At 50.8% G+C, this 18766-nt stretch overlaps 17 protein-coding genes and 1 pseudogene across 18 annotated transcripts; 10 read left to right on the forward strand and 8 right to left on the reverse strand.

Annotated features, from left to right (window-relative positions):
• Nucleotides 1-27: 27 nt before the first annotated feature.
• Nucleotides 28-1014, forward strand: OGAPHI_003653 (uncharacterized protein; the record flags this gene model as incomplete). The annotated part of the gene is made up of 1 exon (XM_046204650.1): nucleotides 28-1014. The coding sequence occupies one exon, from the start codon at nucleotides 28-30 to the stop codon at nucleotides 1012-1014; it is 987 nt and encodes a 328-aa protein (XP_046060673.1).
• Nucleotides 1015-1025: 11 nt separating this feature from the next.
• On the reverse strand, nucleotides 1026-2804 carry OGAPHI_003654 (uncharacterized protein; the record flags this gene model as incomplete). Its single annotated transcript, XM_046204651.1, has 1 exon — nucleotides 1026-2804. The coding sequence occupies one exon, from the start codon at nucleotides 2802-2804 to the stop codon at nucleotides 1026-1028; it is 1779 nt and encodes a 592-aa protein (XP_046060674.1).
• Nucleotides 2047-2853, forward strand: OGAPHI_003655 (uncharacterized protein; the record flags this gene model as incomplete). Its single annotated transcript, XM_046204652.1, has 2 exons — nucleotides 2047-2078; nucleotides 2202-2853. The coding sequence occupies 2 exons, from the start codon at nucleotides 2047-2049 to the stop codon at nucleotides 2851-2853; spliced, it is 684 nt and encodes a 227-aa protein (XP_046060675.1).
• Nucleotides 2854-2954: 101 nt separating this feature from the next.
• OGAPHI_003656 (uncharacterized protein) lies at nucleotides 2955-4372 on the reverse strand (the record flags this gene model as incomplete). The annotated part of the gene is made up of 3 exons (XM_046204653.1): nucleotides 2955-3599; nucleotides 3828-4068; nucleotides 4233-4372. The coding sequence occupies 3 exons, from the start codon at nucleotides 4370-4372 to the stop codon at nucleotides 2955-2957; spliced, it is 1026 nt and encodes a 341-aa protein (XP_046060676.1).
• Nucleotides 2976-5114, forward strand: OGAPHI_003657 (uncharacterized protein; the record flags this gene model as incomplete). Its single annotated transcript, XM_046204654.1, has 1 exon — nucleotides 2976-5114. The coding sequence occupies one exon, from the start codon at nucleotides 2976-2978 to the stop codon at nucleotides 5112-5114; it is 2139 nt and encodes a 712-aa protein (XP_046060677.1).
• Nucleotides 5115-5246: 132 nt separating this feature from the next.
• Nucleotides 5247-6470, forward strand: OGAPHI_003658 (uncharacterized protein; the record flags this gene model as incomplete). The annotated part of the gene is made up of 1 exon (XM_046204656.1): nucleotides 5247-6470. One exon carries the CDS (start codon nucleotides 5247-5249, stop codon nucleotides 6468-6470), a length of 1224 nt encoding a protein of 407 aa, XP_046060678.1.
• Nucleotides 5658-7396, reverse strand: OGAPHI_003659 (annotated as a pseudogene). The gene is made up of 2 exons: nucleotides 6480-7396; nucleotides 5658-6150 (listed from the first exon to the last, which is right to left on the reverse strand). Coding segments are annotated over exons 1-2 (1410 nt in total).
• On the forward strand, nucleotides 6888-7406 carry OGAPHI_003660 (uncharacterized protein; the record flags this gene model as incomplete). Its single annotated transcript, XM_046204657.1, has 1 exon — nucleotides 6888-7406. The coding sequence occupies one exon, from the start codon at nucleotides 6888-6890 to the stop codon at nucleotides 7404-7406; it is 519 nt and encodes a 172-aa protein (XP_046060679.1).
• Nucleotides 7407-7584: 178 nt separating this feature from the next.
• On the forward strand, nucleotides 7585-8319 carry OGAPHI_003661 (uncharacterized protein; the record flags this gene model as incomplete). Its single annotated transcript, XM_046204658.1, has 1 exon — nucleotides 7585-8319. One exon carries the CDS (start codon nucleotides 7585-7587, stop codon nucleotides 8317-8319), a length of 735 nt encoding a protein of 244 aa, XP_046060680.1.
• OGAPHI_003662 (uncharacterized protein) lies at nucleotides 7602-8183 on the reverse strand (the record flags this gene model as incomplete). Its single annotated transcript, XM_046204659.1, has 1 exon — nucleotides 7602-8183. The coding sequence occupies one exon, from the start codon at nucleotides 8181-8183 to the stop codon at nucleotides 7602-7604; it is 582 nt and encodes a 193-aa protein (XP_046060681.1).
• An 88-nt stretch (nucleotides 8320-8407) lies between the features above and the next one.
• OGAPHI_003663 (uncharacterized protein) lies at nucleotides 8408-9610 on the forward strand (the record flags this gene model as incomplete). The annotated part of the gene is made up of 1 exon (XM_046204660.1): nucleotides 8408-9610. One exon carries the CDS (start codon nucleotides 8408-8410, stop codon nucleotides 9608-9610), a length of 1203 nt encoding a protein of 400 aa, XP_046060682.1.
• Nucleotides 9611-9850: 240 nt separating this feature from the next.
• OGAPHI_003664 (uncharacterized protein) lies at nucleotides 9851-12064 on the forward strand (the record flags this gene model as incomplete). Its single annotated transcript, XM_046204661.1, has 1 exon — nucleotides 9851-12064. One exon carries the CDS (start codon nucleotides 9851-9853, stop codon nucleotides 12062-12064), a length of 2214 nt encoding a protein of 737 aa, XP_046060683.1.
• OGAPHI_003665 (uncharacterized protein) lies at nucleotides 11000-11326 on the reverse strand (the record flags this gene model as incomplete). Its single annotated transcript, XM_046204662.1, has 1 exon — nucleotides 11000-11326. One exon carries the CDS (start codon nucleotides 11324-11326, stop codon nucleotides 11000-11002), a length of 327 nt encoding a protein of 108 aa, XP_046060684.1.
• Nucleotides 11791-12048, reverse strand: OGAPHI_003666 (uncharacterized protein; the record flags this gene model as incomplete). The annotated part of the gene is made up of 1 exon (XM_046204663.1): nucleotides 11791-12048. The coding sequence occupies one exon, from the start codon at nucleotides 12046-12048 to the stop codon at nucleotides 11791-11793; it is 258 nt and encodes an 85-aa protein (XP_046060685.1).
• Nucleotides 12065-12160: 96 nt separating the features above from the next.
• OGAPHI_003667 (uncharacterized protein) lies at nucleotides 12161-14053 on the reverse strand (the record flags this gene model as incomplete). Its single annotated transcript, XM_046204664.1, has 1 exon — nucleotides 12161-14053. One exon carries the CDS (start codon nucleotides 14051-14053, stop codon nucleotides 12161-12163), a length of 1893 nt encoding a protein of 630 aa, XP_046060686.1.
• OGAPHI_003668 (uncharacterized protein) lies at nucleotides 12670-13951 on the forward strand (the record flags this gene model as incomplete). Its single annotated transcript, XM_046204666.1, has 2 exons — nucleotides 12670-12765; nucleotides 12842-13951. 2 exons carry the CDS (start codon nucleotides 12670-12672, stop codon nucleotides 13949-13951), a joined length of 1206 nt encoding a protein of 401 aa, XP_046060687.1.
• Nucleotides 14054-14413: 360 nt separating the features above from the next.
• On the reverse strand, nucleotides 14414-18586 carry OGAPHI_003669 (uncharacterized protein; the record flags this gene model as incomplete). Its single annotated transcript, XM_046204667.1, has 1 exon — nucleotides 14414-18586. One exon carries the CDS (start codon nucleotides 18584-18586, stop codon nucleotides 14414-14416), a length of 4173 nt encoding a protein of 1390 aa, XP_046060688.1.
• OGAPHI_003670 (uncharacterized protein) lies at nucleotides 15051-16364 on the forward strand (the record flags this gene model as incomplete). The annotated part of the gene is made up of 2 exons (XM_046204668.1): nucleotides 15051-15295; nucleotides 15878-16364. The coding sequence occupies 2 exons, from the start codon at nucleotides 15051-15053 to the stop codon at nucleotides 16362-16364; spliced, it is 732 nt and encodes a 243-aa protein (XP_046060689.1).
• Nucleotides 18587-18766: the final 180 nt, after the last annotated feature.

Below are 18766 nucleotides of genomic sequence, written 5' to 3' on the forward strand. Positions count from 1 at the left end.
GTCTCAGATCTTGCTACACGATTGATTATGGACGAGAAACTGCAAAAGCTGGCCGCCGTGCTGAAAAGGGATTCTGTTTCCGTGACGTTCTTTGTGGGCGCGGGTATTTCCACAAGCTGTGGGATCCCTGACTTCCGGTCGCCAAAGACAGGATTATACTCCAACCTCAAGAAACTGAACCTGCCGTATCCAGAGGCCGTGTTTGACATCGATTACTTCCGCAAGAGTCCCAAGGCGTTCTACACGCTGGCAGATGAGTTGTATCCGGGCAAGTTTGTGCCCAGCAAGTTCCACTACTTCGTCAGACTGTGTCAGGACAAGAAGAAGCTGAAACGGTGCTACACGCAGAACATTGACACTTTAGAGCGGATTGCCGGCGTGCGCGACGAGTACGTTGTCGAGGCGCACGGCTCGTTTGCAAAGAACCACTGTATCGACTGCGATTGGGAGATGGAGACCAGCGAGTTGAAACGGCAGATGAAGTCGCAGATTCCAACGTGTGCCAAATGCAAAGGCTATGTGAAGCCGGACATTGTGTTCTTTGGCGAGGCGTTACCGGCGAAATTTTTCGATCTATGGGACGAGGACTCGAGCTCGAAGACAGATCTGGCCATTGTGGCGGGCACGTCGCTCGCCGTGTACCCGTTTGCTGGGCTTCCTGCCGAGGTGAGCACAAAAGCCACGCGGGTTCTGATCAACCGCGAGAAGTGCGGCGATTTCGAGCGCAATCCGCGCAAATCGGACGTGTTGCTGTTGGAGAGCTGCGACTTGGTCGTTGAGAAGCTTGTCCAGCTGCTTGGCTGGGAAAAAGAGCTGGATTCACTTGTCAAAGAAGGTGAAAGGGCCTTGAAGGAAAACGCCTTGTATGTCCATCCAACAGAAAAGGACCTGGAGGAAAAGGTCAAGAAGGAGGCAGAGGCCATCGCCAAGGTCGAAAGAGAAGAAGAAAAGAAAGAGAACCAGCAGATCGACGAGCTGACAGAAACGTTGCAAAACATAAAGGTCAAAGATTAATATACAATTGCTCAATGATCGATGAGCTTCTTGATACACAGTTCGTATGCCATGCGTCTTCGCAGACTCTTCATGTCGGACTGCGAGAACATCAACGGCCGTTCCCGCGAGAGATAGTCCACAAAGGTGCACACAAACACTCCGCAATCGAACCCGTTTTCCTGCTTGGGCGTCTTCATCGACTCGAACGAGTCGTACTGCGAATAGTCGATGCCGTTCATCGAATCGCCGTACAACTTTTTCGTCTCGTTCACCATGTACTGCTCCAGATTGTAAATCACGTCTTCGCCGTTTCCGTACAACGAGTCGTAGTATTGGAACGCCTTTTCCTTGTTGTTGATCACGCCCAGCGCCCAATGCGACTGGTTCAGATTAATTGGCACAAAAATGTAGTCCAGCTTCGTCACGTCCACCTTGGCCCGCTTGGTCCATCTTTTCACCGACGAGTAGCCCTTCGTGGACAGGTTGGTGTAGAAATGCGTTGAAAAGATGTGGATCTGCGGCAACGAGGGGTCGTTTTTCGCCCGCTCGCAAATAAGACTCATGTAGAAGTCAATCACGTTGTCGTTGAGCCATTTGCGGTCGGCCAGAGTCTTAAGGTCTCGGGTGTAGATGTCGATGTTGAACGCACTGGAAACCAGTTTGCGAGGGTCCGGGTTCCGCCAGAACTTCTCCACAACGGCCAGCTGATCGCTGCTCAACGGCCGCACTTTCGTGGAGTCTCTGGATTTCGTGAGTTTGATCAGTTCCTGCATCTTGGTCCGTTCCTGCATGATCTTCTGGTACTCCTTGAACAGGTCGCTGGATTCCAGGTTCTCCACGTAGTCCACGTTGTCCTTCTTGAGCCATTCGAGGTTCTGGAACCGAGACGTGCTTCTGTTGTCTTTCACCGATTTGGCCAGCGGAAACATGGTCCGCAACGAGCTAGTGATCTGGGACGCTTTATTTTGGAGCTCCTGCGATGAGTCCACGGATTTATAGTTTTCTTTGTCGGCTGATTTGCTCAGATTCGATTTCAGGAACATCGCCTCGATGTCCAGGTCCGGCCGGGCCGTTGTTGGCTTGTAGAAGAACGTCCCGTAATCTTTTTTGTTGACCGCGGATTCGTTCAATTTCGAGGCAAGCTGGCTGATCTTGCTGCTCGACGACTTAACCGGCTTTTCCTCCTCGCTGACGACATGTCCTAGAGGCGTGGACAGACTGTTTGGAACCATTTTGTTTAAGAAACCAGTGATACCGTCAATTTCTCGTTTAATCGGCGTGCTGGAGATCCCGTCAACCACAGCGGTCTCGGGCTCCGGAATGCGCTCCACAAGCTTGATCACCTGGTTGCCAACCAGTGTTAGCAGGAAGACTGCCCAAAGAGCCGCCTTCTTTCCCAGCTGGTACAGGATCAGGAGCAAACATTTCAGAAAGTCAAGGAAATCGGCCTCTGGCGTGGCGGGGGCAGCTTTTGTGGTGAGGGTGAGTTTCTGGGGGTCGACTGTTTTGGTACCCAGCTTCGATATGCCCGAGCTGCCGCGCGAAGAAGGCTTAAAGTTGTCGTTCAACATGGCTTCTCTGGGGACAAACGGCACGTTCCCCACGTTGGAGTTCGTGGAAGGCTGTCGATTGTCGTACAACGAGCTCACGTTCCGGAAACTCGGCAGATTGTTGTACGTGAAAGACGGAGCAGACGAGGGAAGACGCGAAAACAAAGAGAAGTCTCTGCTCGACGCAAAGAAATTCTTGTCGTCACTGGCACTTCGCTGTCCTCGCGTCTTGAGATTGATGTTGTTCAGGTCAGACATGTCTCTAGTGATTAATTTCTGTATAGTGCCGGGGAACGTTGGTTTATAAACGGCCAATGATCCATCACTTGCGACCAGTCAGTATTCCAAGACAATATGGCTATATTTTTTTTTTCCTTGTGGTGTTTGGAGTGGTACAGATTACATTATTTATAATTTTGTTCTTTGGCCATGACCGTGGAAACTGACGAATTCAACGTTGTTCGCCAGATTTCTGGCGCTAAAGCCGCCGACGCAACAGACGCCCATCTGGATGTGAAAATCAGCGACGTATCCTTGTCCAGGACCGATCCGGACCGGTTTGTCCAGCTGTTCCAACAAAGACCCGTGGATGAACTGCAATTGATGACTTTTATGAAACAACTGCTCACAACGGAGAATCTCTCGGCGTATTTCGACGTCTGGGTCAATCATCTCAAACAGTACCCGTCCAGCACAAATATCGTCGGATGGGACTGTTTCGACGGGGTAATCAGCAACCTGTCGTCCACGGTGTTCCAAAATGTTTCTACCAAAGAGGAGTTTGATCGCCAGTTTTTGCAGCTGGCCAAACAGCAGCCGACCACATCGTTCGGTGTGATGGTGCAACACCTTATTGGATTCAAAGTGTTGGGGATCTCGAACCAGGAACTCAGAATATCGTTCGAGGCCGCCGTGATCAAGTTTCTTTCGAAGCTGGAGTTTCCAAAGGCCACAGAAACCAACTCGGACATCGACATCATTGTGGAGACAGTGATAATGCTGGTGACGAAGTTTCATGGCCAGTTCCCCGTGGAAAAACTGATCGAGCAAGGACTATACAAATCGTACCAGAATATCCCGATCATAAGGCTCTGGTGTCTCACATCCATCAGCAAGGACGACCCGGATACCCTAGTTCCAGCATACAAGGTGTATCTGAACTACGATCACGAACGAAGAATACAGAATTACGGAAAACATGTGGATATTATCGAATCAATAGACATTTCCAGCGCTGTTCTCGAGTTTCTTCTGTCCAAGAAGTTACAACGCAATCTCTACGACCAGGTTTTGGTTTGGTATGGACAACTCAAATACACGGTCGAGACCGAGCTTTCGAACTTGTTGGGTCCGGGACCCTACTCTGCGCTGTTGATACGCAGAGTCACTTCTATTTGGTACAAGCTGGGCAAGATTTCTCAGAAACTGTGCTATTTGCACACGTTCACCCCGGAAATCCTTAATAATCGACTCGAAGAGACGTTCCGGTTCTTTGACCGCGCAATCAACATTCTGCGGTCGGCTTCCGTGGAGCATTCCGACAAACAGGTGGGTGATTTGTTTTTCAACCACGCTGTTTCGCTGATCAAACTGGGACGGCTCAGAGAGGCCCTCAAGAGTCTCAAGGCGGCAATCAAGATCGACCCGGATAACATCAAGTACCTGAACGTGATCACGCTTGTTTACTCGGCCACCGAGGAGAATCTCGACAAGTCTTTGAAGATCAGCTCGGAGGTGGTTTTGAACCTCAAGTCGCAGCTGTCCTCGATCCACCCTCGCACCGACCTAACTATCGAGGCCAAGCGGGACATTGTGCAGATGTTCATGACGTACGTTGCGCTTGTTGGAGCGGATCAGGACACGTTTGAGGCCGTGGAGTGCATGCCGATGTTCTTCGAGGTGGTGCACCAGCTGTTTGGCGCGGATGCGAGCTCGAGCGGGACCGGTGGCATTGGCGACGCGAACGGCCGGTCTGGCGACACCAACAAGAACAAGATCCTGCAGCGGATCCGGTCGGGCAAACACAAAAAGACGGCCTCTGTGGCCGTTGCTCGGAACCTGGACACGGAAGAAAGCCGGATTGTACAAGAGATCTGGCTGTGGACGTCCAAGCTTTTTGAGGAGCAGGAAATGACAGACGACGCAGAAGGGTGCATTTTCGAGGCGGTGAACGCCGGTTCCGAAACACATCAAACACATTCGAGACTGGGACAGCTGTCGATCAACCTGAACAATAAGAAAGCGTTACAGGAGCTGGAGGCTTCGCTGGATCTAAAGGAGGACGGCAATTTGGAAGGGATCCTTGGGTTTGCGAATCTGGTGCTATTTTCCGGGAAACCGTCCGTTTTCACCAACGAGATGGACAAAATGGCTGCTGTTTCGCGGTGCAAGAACTACCTCGAATCCCTGACCACAAACTACCGGTACTTCCAGATCAGCGAGATCTACTACAATTTGGCCCAGGTCTACGAACTAACAGGCGACCGCACAAGCTTGGAATCCAGTCTGTCCAAATGCGTGGAGCTAGAATCCATTAGTGCCGTTCGCGAATTCGACCATGTACTGTAGATCCCGGCATTTCTATAAAAAGTAATATCTGGGCTGTGCTGAGACGTTTCCCAAACAATAAAGGAATGAAGAAAATATAAAAGGGGTTGAATATTTGTATCGAGGCTCAGGTCTTTAAGCGTGTCTTTGAGGATGTCGACGTTGAAACTGGTTTCTAGAAACACGGACGAGATCACGTTTGCGGATCTGGGAGAAGAACATGACTACAAGAAGTTCGACTTTTGGACTCTTGCCAGCTACGTTGGCATGCTAATCGAGCTTGGTTTGTCGATCGGGTTTTTGGCTTCAGATATTTACACTTTGATCCAGATCTACGCTCTCAACGACTGGGACAGCTACCATGCCATCAGTTACGTGCCTCTGTTGGTGTATCGGGTCGTGTTTACCGTCTGTATCGGACTCTCCATGGTGTGGATGATCGCCAACTGGTGCTATGGGGCCCATATTTATAAAACAAACAGCATTGTGCGGTCGCATTTGAACGACATGGCGCGCCAAATCCACTCGCTCAAGTCGTACGAGCGGTTTTGCATTTACGAACGCTCAACTACAAAGTCCACCTTCGATTGGGCAGCATTGACGATCTACAGATCCTTCCATTTTAGCATCTACCTGTGGCTCTTTGCCGACACCCCAAGACAGATCCTGAACGGGGCCACCATCGCATACTCGATCTCGAACTCGTTCACGTCCAGCGATATCGTTCAGATCGTCGTGGAGATCGGCAAGTCCAACAAACGAGAGGCCGTGCTTCTTTCGTTCATGACGTTCTCGTTTGTCGTTTGGCTCATATTCACAGTCAAGAACATTCTGGCCGTGCTGGGCTCGTTCTACATTGTGCCCACAGTGCACGGTCGCCACCATATGACGCTCAGGAAATACTGTCGTTCTTTGGTGGCAGGAAGCGTGTTCGAACTGTACGAGAAACACGAAATGGAGCTCAGAAAGAAGCAGCAGGTCCTGTCCAAGCTCGACTTCAAGAGAGACGATCCATTCGACTCCAAGTTCGACCTGCAGCAGCCAACGTACTCCAAGTCTGCCATCGAGATCAAGAACGTTTCCAACGACTCGCTGCCAAGTTTCCCCGAGGATCCGTTCAACGACGTGATTAGCGTCTCGCACACCAAACAAAACCGCGCTCTGGCCGAAAAGCTGGAAATCCCATACCCTCAAGAGCTGGTTCTCAACGACTCCTATTCTTCGGACTCTGGTTCTTTTACGCAAAAGTCCGGCTCCTACGCGTCCCGCAAGACAAGCGACCACTCCATCAGCTACCGACCGGTCGAGAACCCGTTTGCTGATCGCAACATCTACAGCTCTGCTTCTTTGGACCAGACGTTAAAGAGATATACGTAGAGTAATTACCATCCTCTCACAGACAGTTTTTCCGTTTCCTTGAGTCCGCTCACCTGGACACCGAACATGAGCTTTCCCAGGTTGAAGCTTGAATCCAGCACTTTCTTTGGCTCGTCGTACGAGTTCACAGCCTCCACGATCGCCTTGGCCAGCTTTTCAGGGTTCTGACTCTTGAAGATACCAGACCCAACAAACACTCCGTCGCAGCCCAGCTTCATACAAAGAGCAGCATCGGCAGGCGTGGCAACACCTCCAGCAGCAAAGTTCACAACAGGAAGCTTGCCGTCGCTTTTAACGAGCTCCAAAACGGTCTCTTTCTTGACTCTGAATTTGGTAGCCAGCTCTTCCAAATATTTCAGGCCTTGAGCATCGGTTGGAGACTCTTTCAAAACCGAACACACCTTCAAAACATCGGCAATGTCGTTTGTGATCTTTCTCATATGGAAAACGGCTTCGCTAACATCTCCAGTACCTGCTTCTCCCTTAGTTCTGATCATGGCTGCTCCTTCCTCGATTCTTCTAAGAGCCTCGCCAAGATCCTTGGCTCCACACACAAACGGAACATCGAAATCGTTCTTGGCAACATGGTACTGTCTGTCGGCAACGGTCAGAACCTCCGACTCGTCGATAAAGTCCACCCCCAGCGCGTCCAAAAGTTCTGCCTCCACCGTATGGCCGATTCTGACCTTGGCCATCACCGGGATCGACACAGCCTCCATGATGGCCTTGATCATCTGTGGATCAGACATACGAGCAACTCCCCCTTCTTTTCTGATATCGGAAGGAACTCTTTCCAGGGCCATCACAGAAACAGCTCCCGCTTTCTCAGCAATAAGGGCTTCCTCGACGTTGGTGACGTCCATAATAACGCCGTTCTTGAGCATTTGGGCCAAACCGGCCTTTTGTTGGAATGTGGACTTGGTCATTGTGCAATGAGGACAACAGCGGGACAACAGGCCCTATTTATAATGCTGTGTTAAGCGATCCTTTCCCGAGAACGTATTTGTTAGCACAGGGCGACCTGCGATTTCCGATTATCGCGTACTTGTGATATCGGATATGCAAGGGCGAGTAAGAGATAAAAGGCGACGTTTCCCGCTAGCGGACACTGCCAATGACTCACCAATCCCCTCAGAGACACGTCGTTGTTGGCGTGCTATCGCTCCAGGGCTCTTTCAGAGAACACCTGGGCCATCTGGACGAATTGTTTGTGCAACTAAATTCTGCTCCCGAATACTCCAAGTACCGTTTTTCCAGCCGCAAAGTGCGCGAGCCAAAAGATCTGGACGGTCTGGCGGGGATAATCCTTGTCGGCGGCGAGTCCACAACTATTTCGCTGCTGTTACAGCAGACCAAACTGTTGGAACCGCTTGCAAGACTGATCCAGTCCGGGACAATTGGGGTCTGGGGAACCTGTGCGGGTCTCATTCTGATAGCCAACCATGTGACCAACACCAAAGTGCAGCTGGGAGACAGAAAATACGAGCTTATTGGCGGACTAGACGTTTCTATTGAACGGAACTCGTTTGGCAGACAGGTCGACTCGTTTGACCAAGAACTGAGTTTTCCCGCAGCAGGGATTGGCTCGTTCAAGTGCGTGTTCATTCGGGCACCCACAGTGACGGACGTTATTGGGAAAACGCCTGTTGTGGGGTCAAACAGCTCGGTGGTTGCAAAAGTGTACACCAAGAACGAGGCGCCAGTGGAGGTCATTTCGCGGGTCGAACGCAGTGGCAAGTCGATGGTTGTTGGTGTTAGACAGGGCCATATCTTAGGCTCATCGTTCCACCCGGAACTGGTGCCTGATTACCGGTTTCACAAGTGGTTTATAGACGAGTTTGTTCTGTAGACAGTAATTCCTGCGTCGATCGACGCTTCATTTCAGGGAGCTGTACAAGCGTCGCCAAAAATTGTTGAAAAATTTAATTCAGTCACCAATGTCAGACACAGTTACCGATCCCCAAGAGCAATATGAGTGGATCACCAAGAACCTCCAGGAGGTTCTGAATCCGCAGATCATCAAGAACGTGCTGGAGGTCGAAAAAAGACCGCTCCGCGTTTACTGGGGTACTGCTCCGACCGGTAAGCCCCATTGCGGATACTTTGTTCCAATGACCAAGCTGGCGCATTTCCTCAAGGCAGGATGCGAGGTGACGGTTCTTTTGGCCGACCTGCACGCTTTCCTGGACAACATGAAGGCGCCTTTGGAGGTGGTCAACTACAGAGCCAAATACTACGAGCTGGTGGTGAAGAGCATTTTGAAGTCGATCAACGTTCCTATTGAGAAGCTGCGGTTTGTGGTTGGATCTGAGTACCAGCTGAGCGCGGAGTACACGATGGACATTTTCCGTCTGTCTAACATTGTTTCGCAGAACGACGCCAAGAGGGCCGGTGCGGACGTGGTGAAGCAGGTGGCCAACCCGCTGTTGTCTGGACTGATCTATCCGTTGATGCAGGCTCTGGACGAGCAACATTTGGGCGTGGACGCCCAGTTTGGAGGAGTGGACCAGAGAAAGATTTTTGTTCTTGCAGAGGAGAACCTCCAGTCCTTGGGATACAGCAAAAGAGCGCATTTGATGAACCCGATGGTGCCAGGACTCGCTCAAGGAGGCAAGATGTCTGCTTCCGACCCGAACTCCAAGATTGACATTTTGGAGGAGCCAAAGGTGGTGAAGAAGAAGATTGCTTCTGCGTTCTGTGCTCCGGGAAATGTTGAGGAGAACGGCTTGTTGTCGTTTGTGGAGTTTGTTGTTGCTCCAATTTACGAGCTCAAACACGGCAAGGGTAAATTTGAGTTTGAGATCCAGAGACCAGAGAAGTTTGGCGGTGACGTGACCTACCACTCGTTCGACGAGCTGAAAGAGGCGTTCCGAACCGAGAAGCTGAGTCCCGTGGACCTCAAGACGGGTGTTTCGGACGCCATTAACGAGCTCCTAGCCCCAATCATCAAGGACTTCAAGGAGTCTCCAGAGTTCCAGGAAGCACAGGCCAAGGGCTACCCTGCTCCTGTTGAGGAGAAAAAGAAGGTCAAAAAGGTCAAGGACAGAGGCTCCAGATACCCGGGGGCCAAGCCTAAGGACGACTCAACCGCCCCGGTGGCCCAGACCGCGGAGCAGCTGGAACACACCAAGCTGGAGTAGATAGCTGGGAAAAAATATAAACCCGGGCTGTGTAGATCTTACGCTAAATTTTTAAACGAAAAGCGTATGGCGATAACGACAGAAGACCCGTCAGGACGGGCCAAACGGTCGAACATTGCGTGCGAGCGATGCAGAACGCGGCATATCAAGTGTGACGGCAAGGGACCACCATGTAGTCGGTGCGAGGCGTCGAATTCGGCGTGCAAATACACCGAAGGAGATGCCAAGGTGGTTGTTTCGATGAAGTATCTGAGCAAGTTGCACGACGAGATTTCCAAGCTGAAGATCGAGAACGCGAACCTGCGCAGTGCCATGAAGAGCAGCCGCAAAGAAACAGACCCGGTGAAGAAGTCCGACGCCGGGCCGGCTGCCGTGCAGACCCTGGCAACGGGCTCTTCCAGCATGAACATCAGCCAGTTGTTGAATCACGAGGAGGACGAGCCCGATAAGCCAGACCGGCCGGCCAACGAGGTGATTCCGCCGTTTCTGGACAAGTACGGGCGGATGATCCATTCGCGAACGGGCGAAGGGTTCTACATTGGCAATTCGTCCATGACGCTTTTTGGGCTGGAAATTAACCGGCTGGTTGCACCACTGATGAACAGCGATGCCCCGGCCTCGTTGGAGACGCCAGCGACGGATCAGACCACAGACACTGTTCTGGAGCGCGAGGGTAACGCGTACCGCATTGTTCTGGGCCAGACACTATCTCGACCGGGCATCAACGTGAACTTTGCTCTGCCCAGCTACAGTTATGCCATGTTATTGGTGGACACGTTTATTTCGTACAACGACGGGTGTTTCTACTTTTTCAACGAAGGAATGGTGAAAGAGAACCTGCGGCGACTGTACAACGACGACGGCGCCGGGTTCCAGCCCGACTTTGGCGGAGAAAACGAGTCTATTCTGGAAACTATTTGGTTCTGCAAGATTTTACTGATTTTCGCTGTTGGTGAAATCTATCTTGGAACAGCCAACGATTTGAACGGGTACAAAATCAAGGACAAGAAGAAGAAACAGAAACTGAACCGCACCACACCGTTGCCCGGTTCTGGATTCTTTGTGCAAGCCAGCGAGCTATTCACAGCCATTTTCTCCAGTGGCTCCATTGACAACTGTGCCAAGCAAGGCGGCATCGAGGTGCTTCTTTTGTACGCGTTCTACTTGCAAGTGGCCGACTGCACGATCGCGTCGTACTTCTACTTTGGAATGGCGCTGCGTGCGTCGCTGATCATGGGATTCCATGTCGACGTTGGAAAAGACTCTCTCAACAGATACGAGCTGGAACACCGCCGTCGACTCTGGTGGACCGTGTACATTTTCGAGCGGATGCTGGCATCCAAGGCGGGTCTGCCGTTGTCGCTAACGGACGACGACATCTCGACAGAACTACCAGACGACTTTGACATGTCCAATCCGCCAGAAGGATGCGAGAACTACATCTTCCCCGAGGCCGAGTTCATCCGCAACTGCGTCAAGATCACCCAGATCAACGCAAACATCCTGCGCAAGCTGTACACGCGACAGCCGTCCAGCAACATCCTGCCGATCGTGCACGAGCTCGTGGTGAGCCTGTTCAAATGGAAAAAAGCACTGCCCGACTACGTCAACTGCGACTACCAGCAAACAGACATCAACGTGAACCGGCTCGTGGTCAACATGATGACCGAGTACTTCCAGGGCATCAATCTGGCGGTGCGGCCGCTGCTGTTCCATTTTGTGCTGCTCAATTTGAAGTCGGAGCACCCGAAAAGCGGCACGTTTCTGGACCTGTCGAGCTACTCGTCCACGATCCTGACGCTGCTCAACGCGTCGTTCCAGGCGTCCATCAACACCATCCGGTCACTCTGGGCGCTGGTCCCGGAGAACATGCTCTCGCTGTTTGGCTACATGGACAGAGAGTACCTGTTTGCGGCGACCGCGACGCTGGTGCTGTTCAACGCCACGTTTGGCGTGCACGACGCCACGCTCGAGCATCTGGACCACGCGCTGATCATGTTCACCAAGATGCGCAATCTTGGCAACCACCCGGCCGCGCTCCGCAGAGACCAGCTGATCAAGCTGCTCACTCTGCTCGACTTTAATGGCCGCAACACCGGCCTAATTCGGAAACACACCGACAACATCGACGCGCCGACGCAGGGGGTCAACCACGACCAGGCAAAGACTGGCACCAGCTACTACCGCCAGGACCAGGCGTTCAGTTGGCCGCCAGACTCCCAGGCCCGGCTCGGACCCCTGCGCGAGTCCATGTCGCCCGGAGTGGCAGAACCGCACGGCCAGTTCTTCTCGCCGTCCCTGCTACCGTCGATGGGCCAGATCGGCGACGTGCCAGACCTGGACTCAATGGTGGCCGACTCGGGCGACATCAAGCTTTGGAAAGACGTTACAGACCAGGCCGTCTGGCTCGCAGGAGATATAGAACCAGAGTTCAACATCCTGGGCAAAATCTAATAAACTTCCATATAATTCATACACCACCAATAAAGGTTAGAGTCTACTTATATAAAGCGGGAACAAAATCAAGAGAACTGAATAAGATCAATAGATTCAAGCACTAGCCTCCTTGTTCTTGTATTCCTCGTAGGCAGACAAGGCCTCGTCGAATTGACTGTTGAATAGGTCTCTGTCCTCCAACAGAGCCAAGATTTGTTGGTTGTCCATCTCGAGCATCATACCGGTGATCTTACCAGCAGCCTCTGGGTCCTGGGCCTTACCAGTGGCCACGATAAGTGGGTATAGTTCTTCACCAAGCATTCTCTTTTGTTGCTCTGGAGGGAATTGAGGAAGCACCTGGGCCAAAGTTGGAGCAGCGCCTTCTTCACGCTTACCTCTACCTTGTTGGCCGGCCTGAGGACCCTGTTGTCCTGGTCTGCCTTGGTAGTATCTCTGTTGAGGAACTCTACCGTTCTGAGGGTACTCGTTGAAAACTGGTTGCATGTACATTGGCACAGGCTGGTTGTTTGGTCCAACTCTGAATTGACCAGGGTTCACAGGAACACCTTGCCCTGGTCTAGGAATACCCTGTTGCATCATCATCTGCTGGCCTGGAGCTCCGAATGGAGCACCTCTTGGAGCACCAGGAAGGAAACCTGGGTTCTGACCGTAGAACATTGGAGCAACAAATTGTCCCATACCTCCTTGGGCAGCAGCCTGTTGCATTCTCATCTGGTTTCTGGCTTGGATTTGTTGTGACAACTGGGATCTTCTAACTTCTTTTCTTTGAGCAAGAGCAACGTACAATGGCTTTCCAGCCACCATTCTTTGGTGCATCTCAGTGATGGCCTTGGTGGCCTCCTCTGGAGAGCTGTAGCAAACGAAACCGAATCCCTTGGATTTTCCAGAATCGTCAAACATCACCTTGGCAGAGGTGATGGTTCCGTATGGCTTGAACTCTTCCTCCAACTTGGCATCGTCGATGGTCTCGTCCAAGTTCTTGACGAACAAGTTGAAGCCTTGGTACTTATTAAGTTGTTCTTGTCTAGCAGATTCGTATTGGTGCTTCAAAGACTCGAGTCTCTCGCTCTTCTTTTGGGCTCTTCCAACGTAAAGCTTTTGACCGTCAATCTCCTTGTCGTTAAGTTCAGCAACAGCCTTGGCAGCGTCCTCGTGGGACTCGAAGTTCACAAAACCGAAACCTCTGGACTTTCCAGACTCGTCCTTGTTAAGGAAAAGAGAGCTGATGGTACCGAAAGGAGCAAAAGTCTCCTTCAACTTGGCCTCGTCCCAAGAAAGGTTGATGTTCTTGACGTAGACGTTGGTGTAGTTGGCAATCAACTCGCGCATCTTGGACTGTCTGTCCTTTTTAGCAAGGTGGTGAGCAACGTAAACCTCGTGGTCGTTCAAAAGCATACCGTTAACGTTCTCAATGGCAGCTTGAGCGGACTCGGAGTCCTCGTAGTGGACGAAACCAAAACCCTTGGAGTTTCCGTTCTCGTCAGTGGCGATCTTACAAGACAAGATCTTACCGAAAGCAGAGAAGGTGTCGTGCAAAGTCTTGTTGTCGATAGCAGGGTGGAGGTTCTTGATGAAAATGTTTCCAGAACCGTTTCTTCTGAAAGAAGGATCTCTTTGGGACCACATGATTCTGCAGGCCTTGCCCTTGATAGGTGTGTAATTGAGTTCTTCCAATGCCTTTTCACCATCCTCGTGACTTTGGTAGTTAACGTAACCGTAGCCAAGAGATTGTTTGGAGACAGCGTCTCTACAGACTCTGATGGTGGAAACCTGTCCAATAGGCGAGAAGACCTCGAAAAGATCGGATTCGGTGACAGAAGGGTCCAACTCACCCACGTAAAGGGAGGCCAGGGTTTCCGAGTTTTGGGTAGACTCAGCGGCTGATGATTCCTCGGCAGTGGTTGCTGGGGTTTCAGTGGCCGTTGGCTCGTTGACAGACAATTTGTCTGTCTTTTCGGTCAGTCCGTTAATTTCTGCTGCTGACATGGTGCGAAAGATGAAGAATCAAGCTATATTTGAACACGAACGTGGGGTGGGTATGTGTCCAAAAGGATGATTTGGGTTTTTTAACTTTTTAAACTTTTTTTTGACTTTTTTGTACTTTTTTCGTCGAAAGCGCAAAACTATACTCCTCGTTTAACTTCAATGAAAGTAAACTTGGCGATGGATGTATAATTTATTTGTTTTTTGATCACAAGACCGAAGCTTTTGAAAGAACAAGATCCAAAAAAAAAACCCTACTACTAGTATTTGATTTTTTTGCTGAAAATTTTTTTTTTCTCTACGCCATGTCTAAAAACGGAAATAGTGTGCCGTGGACTCTGATGGCAGACAGTCCTTGGAGACTCACTTTTGCTGGTTGATCTTCTTGAGGTACATTTTCTTGATCAGCTGGGCGCTCACTCCTGCGTTTGGCCATGATTTCTGTGCGTGGGCCCATAGTTCGCTGTTCAGCTTGGCGTCTGTTTTGGAAACTTTTTCGATCTGGTTACCAATGTTGATCAAGGAGTCTTTAAGCTTCGACCCCCATTCGGCCTTATCCAGCCCCTTTCCCTTGCTTTCCCAGATCTTAAGGTACTTGTCGACCGGCTTCAACAATTCGACCTCGCTCTTTCCCTTGCTGGACGTAGGTTTCTTCTTTGGCTTCTCTGTAGCTCCGTTCTTGGAATTTTTCATCACCTGGTAAAGAGTTGGCTGCGACGACGCGGCCGGCGACGACGTGCCCGACCCGCCGCCGTTCGGGGTTCCTGTCTTCGATTCAACGTCCGGCGTGCTCGATTTCTTCACCACCTTCTTCGGCCGGCTCGCTTTCTTGGGCTCCTTGGTCTCAGAAACACTGGTAGCAGGCCCGTTCTGGAACTCCTTCAAGAACCCAAGCAGGTAGTCCGTACGCCGCACCAGGTGGATCGACGCAGGAATCCGCTTGCTCAGCTTCTCCTTCTCCTCCTTCGACGCGCCCGCAGGCGGACTTTCCAGGAACATCATGTTCTGCAGGTTCAGAATCGGGTCGTCTCTAATTTGGGGCCAAGCTCCGTATCCAAACTTGTACACTCCAATAAGAAGCATTGTGTCCTGCTTGGACGTCCATTTGCACGACCAGCCGTTCACAGGCTTTGGTTCCTTCACGAGCTTGAACTTGAGCGGGTCCTCGGGCATCACGTCTCTCAACAGTTGCAACTCGCCCGGTCTGGTAAGAACAACCTCAGCGTTCATGTTCTTGACACCTTTGTAATCAAACAAAATGGCCTTCTTGTCACGCTTTCTCGACAGATAAAGCTGCATAGCCGGCGTAGGATGAGGCTGGCCGTCCGCACGAGGCGTGGCCTTGGCCAGTTTCTCTTTCTCCTCGTTGGCCTTAGCTTCCAATTCCTTGAGCTCTTCAGCCCGCTTGGCCTCGTACTCTGCAACAAGTTTCTTGCTCGTGTCGACAATGTCTTTCTGACACTGGTCCAGGATCTTGATGTTCTTGTTTGGCAACGTACCATCCGCAACAAGCTCTTCCAACCGCTCACTAATGTCGCCGTACCGCAAAATGGCCCGGTACACGTTTCTGATCTGCGACTCGGTCAGCTTGTTCATGTCGAGCTTCTTCTGGCGCTTTGTTGGAGTCTCGTCCTCGTCGAACTCGTCGTACTCCGGCTTCTTGACCGCAGCAAGACGTCTTCTGGAAGCCATCTCGATCTGCTCCTGCAAGAACGCCTCTTCCTTCCGCTTTTCCTCGTCCTCCTTGATCTTCTTGAGCTCATCCTCAGGAATGATATCGTCCCAGTCGACATCGGCTTTATAATCAGTCACCTCGAACTGTCGCAGGAACTCCTCACCTCCCAGGTTGGACTCTCCCAGGTCCGGCGTGGTCACGTGGTCTTCAGCATGGTTCAAGACGTCCTCCAGATCAAGATTCTCCAGCTTCTTCTGGTTGTCCGAGGATTTGAACATGTTGCTAGCACCAAACTTCAAAATCTCGCTCAACTCGCCAGATGTAGGCTCCGTCTTTGTCTTGGACTTGTTGTTGTCGGTGATTCCAAGAGAGATAATGGCATATTCCAAGATCATCTTCCGTCTCGCACGCTCCAGAACTTGCTCTTCCACTGTGTCCTTGGAAACAAATCTGTACACCATCACGTGGTTTTTCTGTCCAATACGATGCGCTCTGGCCATAGCTTGCAAGTCTGCTTGCGGGTTCCAATCAGAGTCAAAGATAATAACAGTATCTGCGGTCATCAGATTGATACCCAAACCACCGGCTCTGGTGGACAGCAAAAAAACAAAGTCCTTGGACCCTTCAGCATTGAAATGATCAATGGCAAGTCTTCTCTTGTGCGAGCTGATCGTACCGTCCAGTCGTTGGAAAGCGTGGCCCTTCAGTTGCAAATAGTCTCCAATGATGTCCAAGATTCTCACCATCTGGGAGAAAATCAAAACACGGTGGCCGTCTCTGTTGAGCTTGTTCAGAAGCTGGTCCAGTAAAACCATCTTACCAGAAGACATGATCAATCCTTTCAGGATGTTTTCTCTGGAATGAGAGCCGACTTTGGCAAGAACATGGTCTTCCACGCCGTCAAACAAGTAAGGATGATTAGAGGCCTTTTTCAGTTCGGCCATGATGTTCAAAAGCGAGATCTGGGAGTTTCTAGACCCTTGGTTCAAGGCCCCGTAGTTCTTGGTCAGGATGTTTTTGTAGTATTCTGTCTGAACGTCGGAAAGATCAACTCTCAAAATTCTCTCGGTTTTTCCAGGAAGCGACGTCTCCACGTCCTTTTTAAGTCTCCGAAGAATGAACGGCTTGATCTCCGACTGCAACGTCTTGATGTATCCCTCGGCTTCCGAGTCGGGAGTGTCGAAATCGATCTCTTGGTCGATCTTGAACTTTCCAGGCATCAGGAAGTTACACAGAGCAGCAAGTTCTTTGAGGTTGTTCTGCAACGGAGTACCTGTGATCAGCAGTCTGTTTGCAACCTTAAACTCGCTCAAACTCTCGTACAACGAACTCTCTGCGTTTTTCAGTCTGTGGGCCTCATCAACAGCCATGTACTGCCACTTGAAGCTGCCCAACTCCGATCTGTCCTTGAGAATGTACTCGTAAGTGGTGAGAAGCACGTTGAACTTGACCTTCTTGCGGTTTCCGCCCACATAAAACTCGTAGTCTCTGATGGCCTTTCTAGACTTGGTGTTACCCATATAGTAGATCACATTGACATCTGGGGCCCATTTCTCAAAAGTTTCTTGCCAGGCGGGAACAGTAGACAATGGAACAACAACTAAGTGCGGACCGTTCTGTCTTCTGGCGTAAATGAGCCACGAAATGAAAGAGACGGTCTGCACGGTCTTTCCCAATCCCATTTCGTCTGCCAAGATACCATTTTCGTTTCTGGACCACAAAAAGGCCATCCAATTTAATCCAGTCAACTGGAAGTCTCGAAGCTCACCGTTTTTAATGAACAATGGCTGCGAGGTCAGTTTCTCAAAACGCGGTCTGTTGGATCCGTACGACGCTGATAAACCGGGAAGAATCTTGGAGTTCTGTCTGTTCTGGAACTTGGTGACCTCCTGAGGAGCCAAAGGAGCAATCTCGCTAGCAGATTCCCAAGTACTCTCGTCATAATTGAGTCTCTTCCATTTGACAAAGTATTTCAGTTCCGACTCGCCGCTGTCCAGAGTGACTCTCTCGCTGTCGACAATCCGCTCGACCTTCTTGTACTCCTGTAAATTGTCTCTGCGGTTCTCTAGTTCCAGGTCCATCTGCTCTATATCCTCGCGGGTCACAAACGGATCTTTTCTGACTTCTCTGTCAGTAATAATGTACAAATTGATGTAATTATCCACCTTTTTCATTCCCTTGAGGTTTCTGCTCTTGAGACTTTCATAAGTCTCCCAGGTGTTGTGCAGATGGGAAGTATCGGTCCATTTGATCATATACTCGAACTCTGTCTTTGGATCTCCGTTGGCCAGAGCCTGTTTGATATGTTGAGCTTTGGAGTCCGAGGCGCTGTCCGAATTGGACTCCTCCTCGTCGTCGGAACTGGACTCTTCTCCAATGACCCGATGGTCCAGAACCTGGTCGATTCCCACCTCGGGAACAACTTCGACCGGCTCCTCGTAATAATAGGCCCCGGTGTTGTCGTCAAGCTCAGCGTCGTCATCGGACTCCAGAAACTCGTCGTCGTCCACGTCCTGCGCATAGTTCACGGCCCGACTATTTCTGCTGGACAATCTCAACTCCGTGAACCCTGGAAACTGCTCTGACGAGTTGACAACTGGTTGTTTCTTCTTGCGAGGCCGTCCGGGCTTTCTCTTCTTCACGTAGTCCGAATCGTCCGAATCGACCACGTCGTCCTCGAGAGCGGCCTCGTCGTCCGAAAACGACCGCTTTTGACGCGTCTGTTTCTTCACAGACCCTTGATATTCGTCCTCCTCGGAATCGTCAGCCATAGTTAACGGTCTTGATCTGGCCCTTCCAGACCGACGCAACCCGTACAGTTCAGGGTTACTTTCAATCTCTGTCTTGATATCTGTCGACATAGCGTGTTGCGCACAATTTGGAGCGGTATCTCCCACTTAAAAGGCGTGTGTTTAGTCGGTGCAACAAGTGTTGATAACTGGCGAAAAAAAGCGATTTTGCAAACCTTCAAGCGCTCAGATCCAACTTAAACGTGAATTCAATAGTCTCGAACACCCTGAAACGTTCAAATGCGAATTGTA

The sequence above is a fragment of the Ogataea philodendri genome, assembly GCF_020536065.1.
Source record: "Ogataea philodendri strain CBS6075 chromosome Unknown scaffold2, whole genome shotgun sequence".
NCBI lineage: Eukaryota > Fungi > Ascomycota > Pichiomycetes > Pichiales > Pichiaceae > Ogataea > Ogataea philodendri.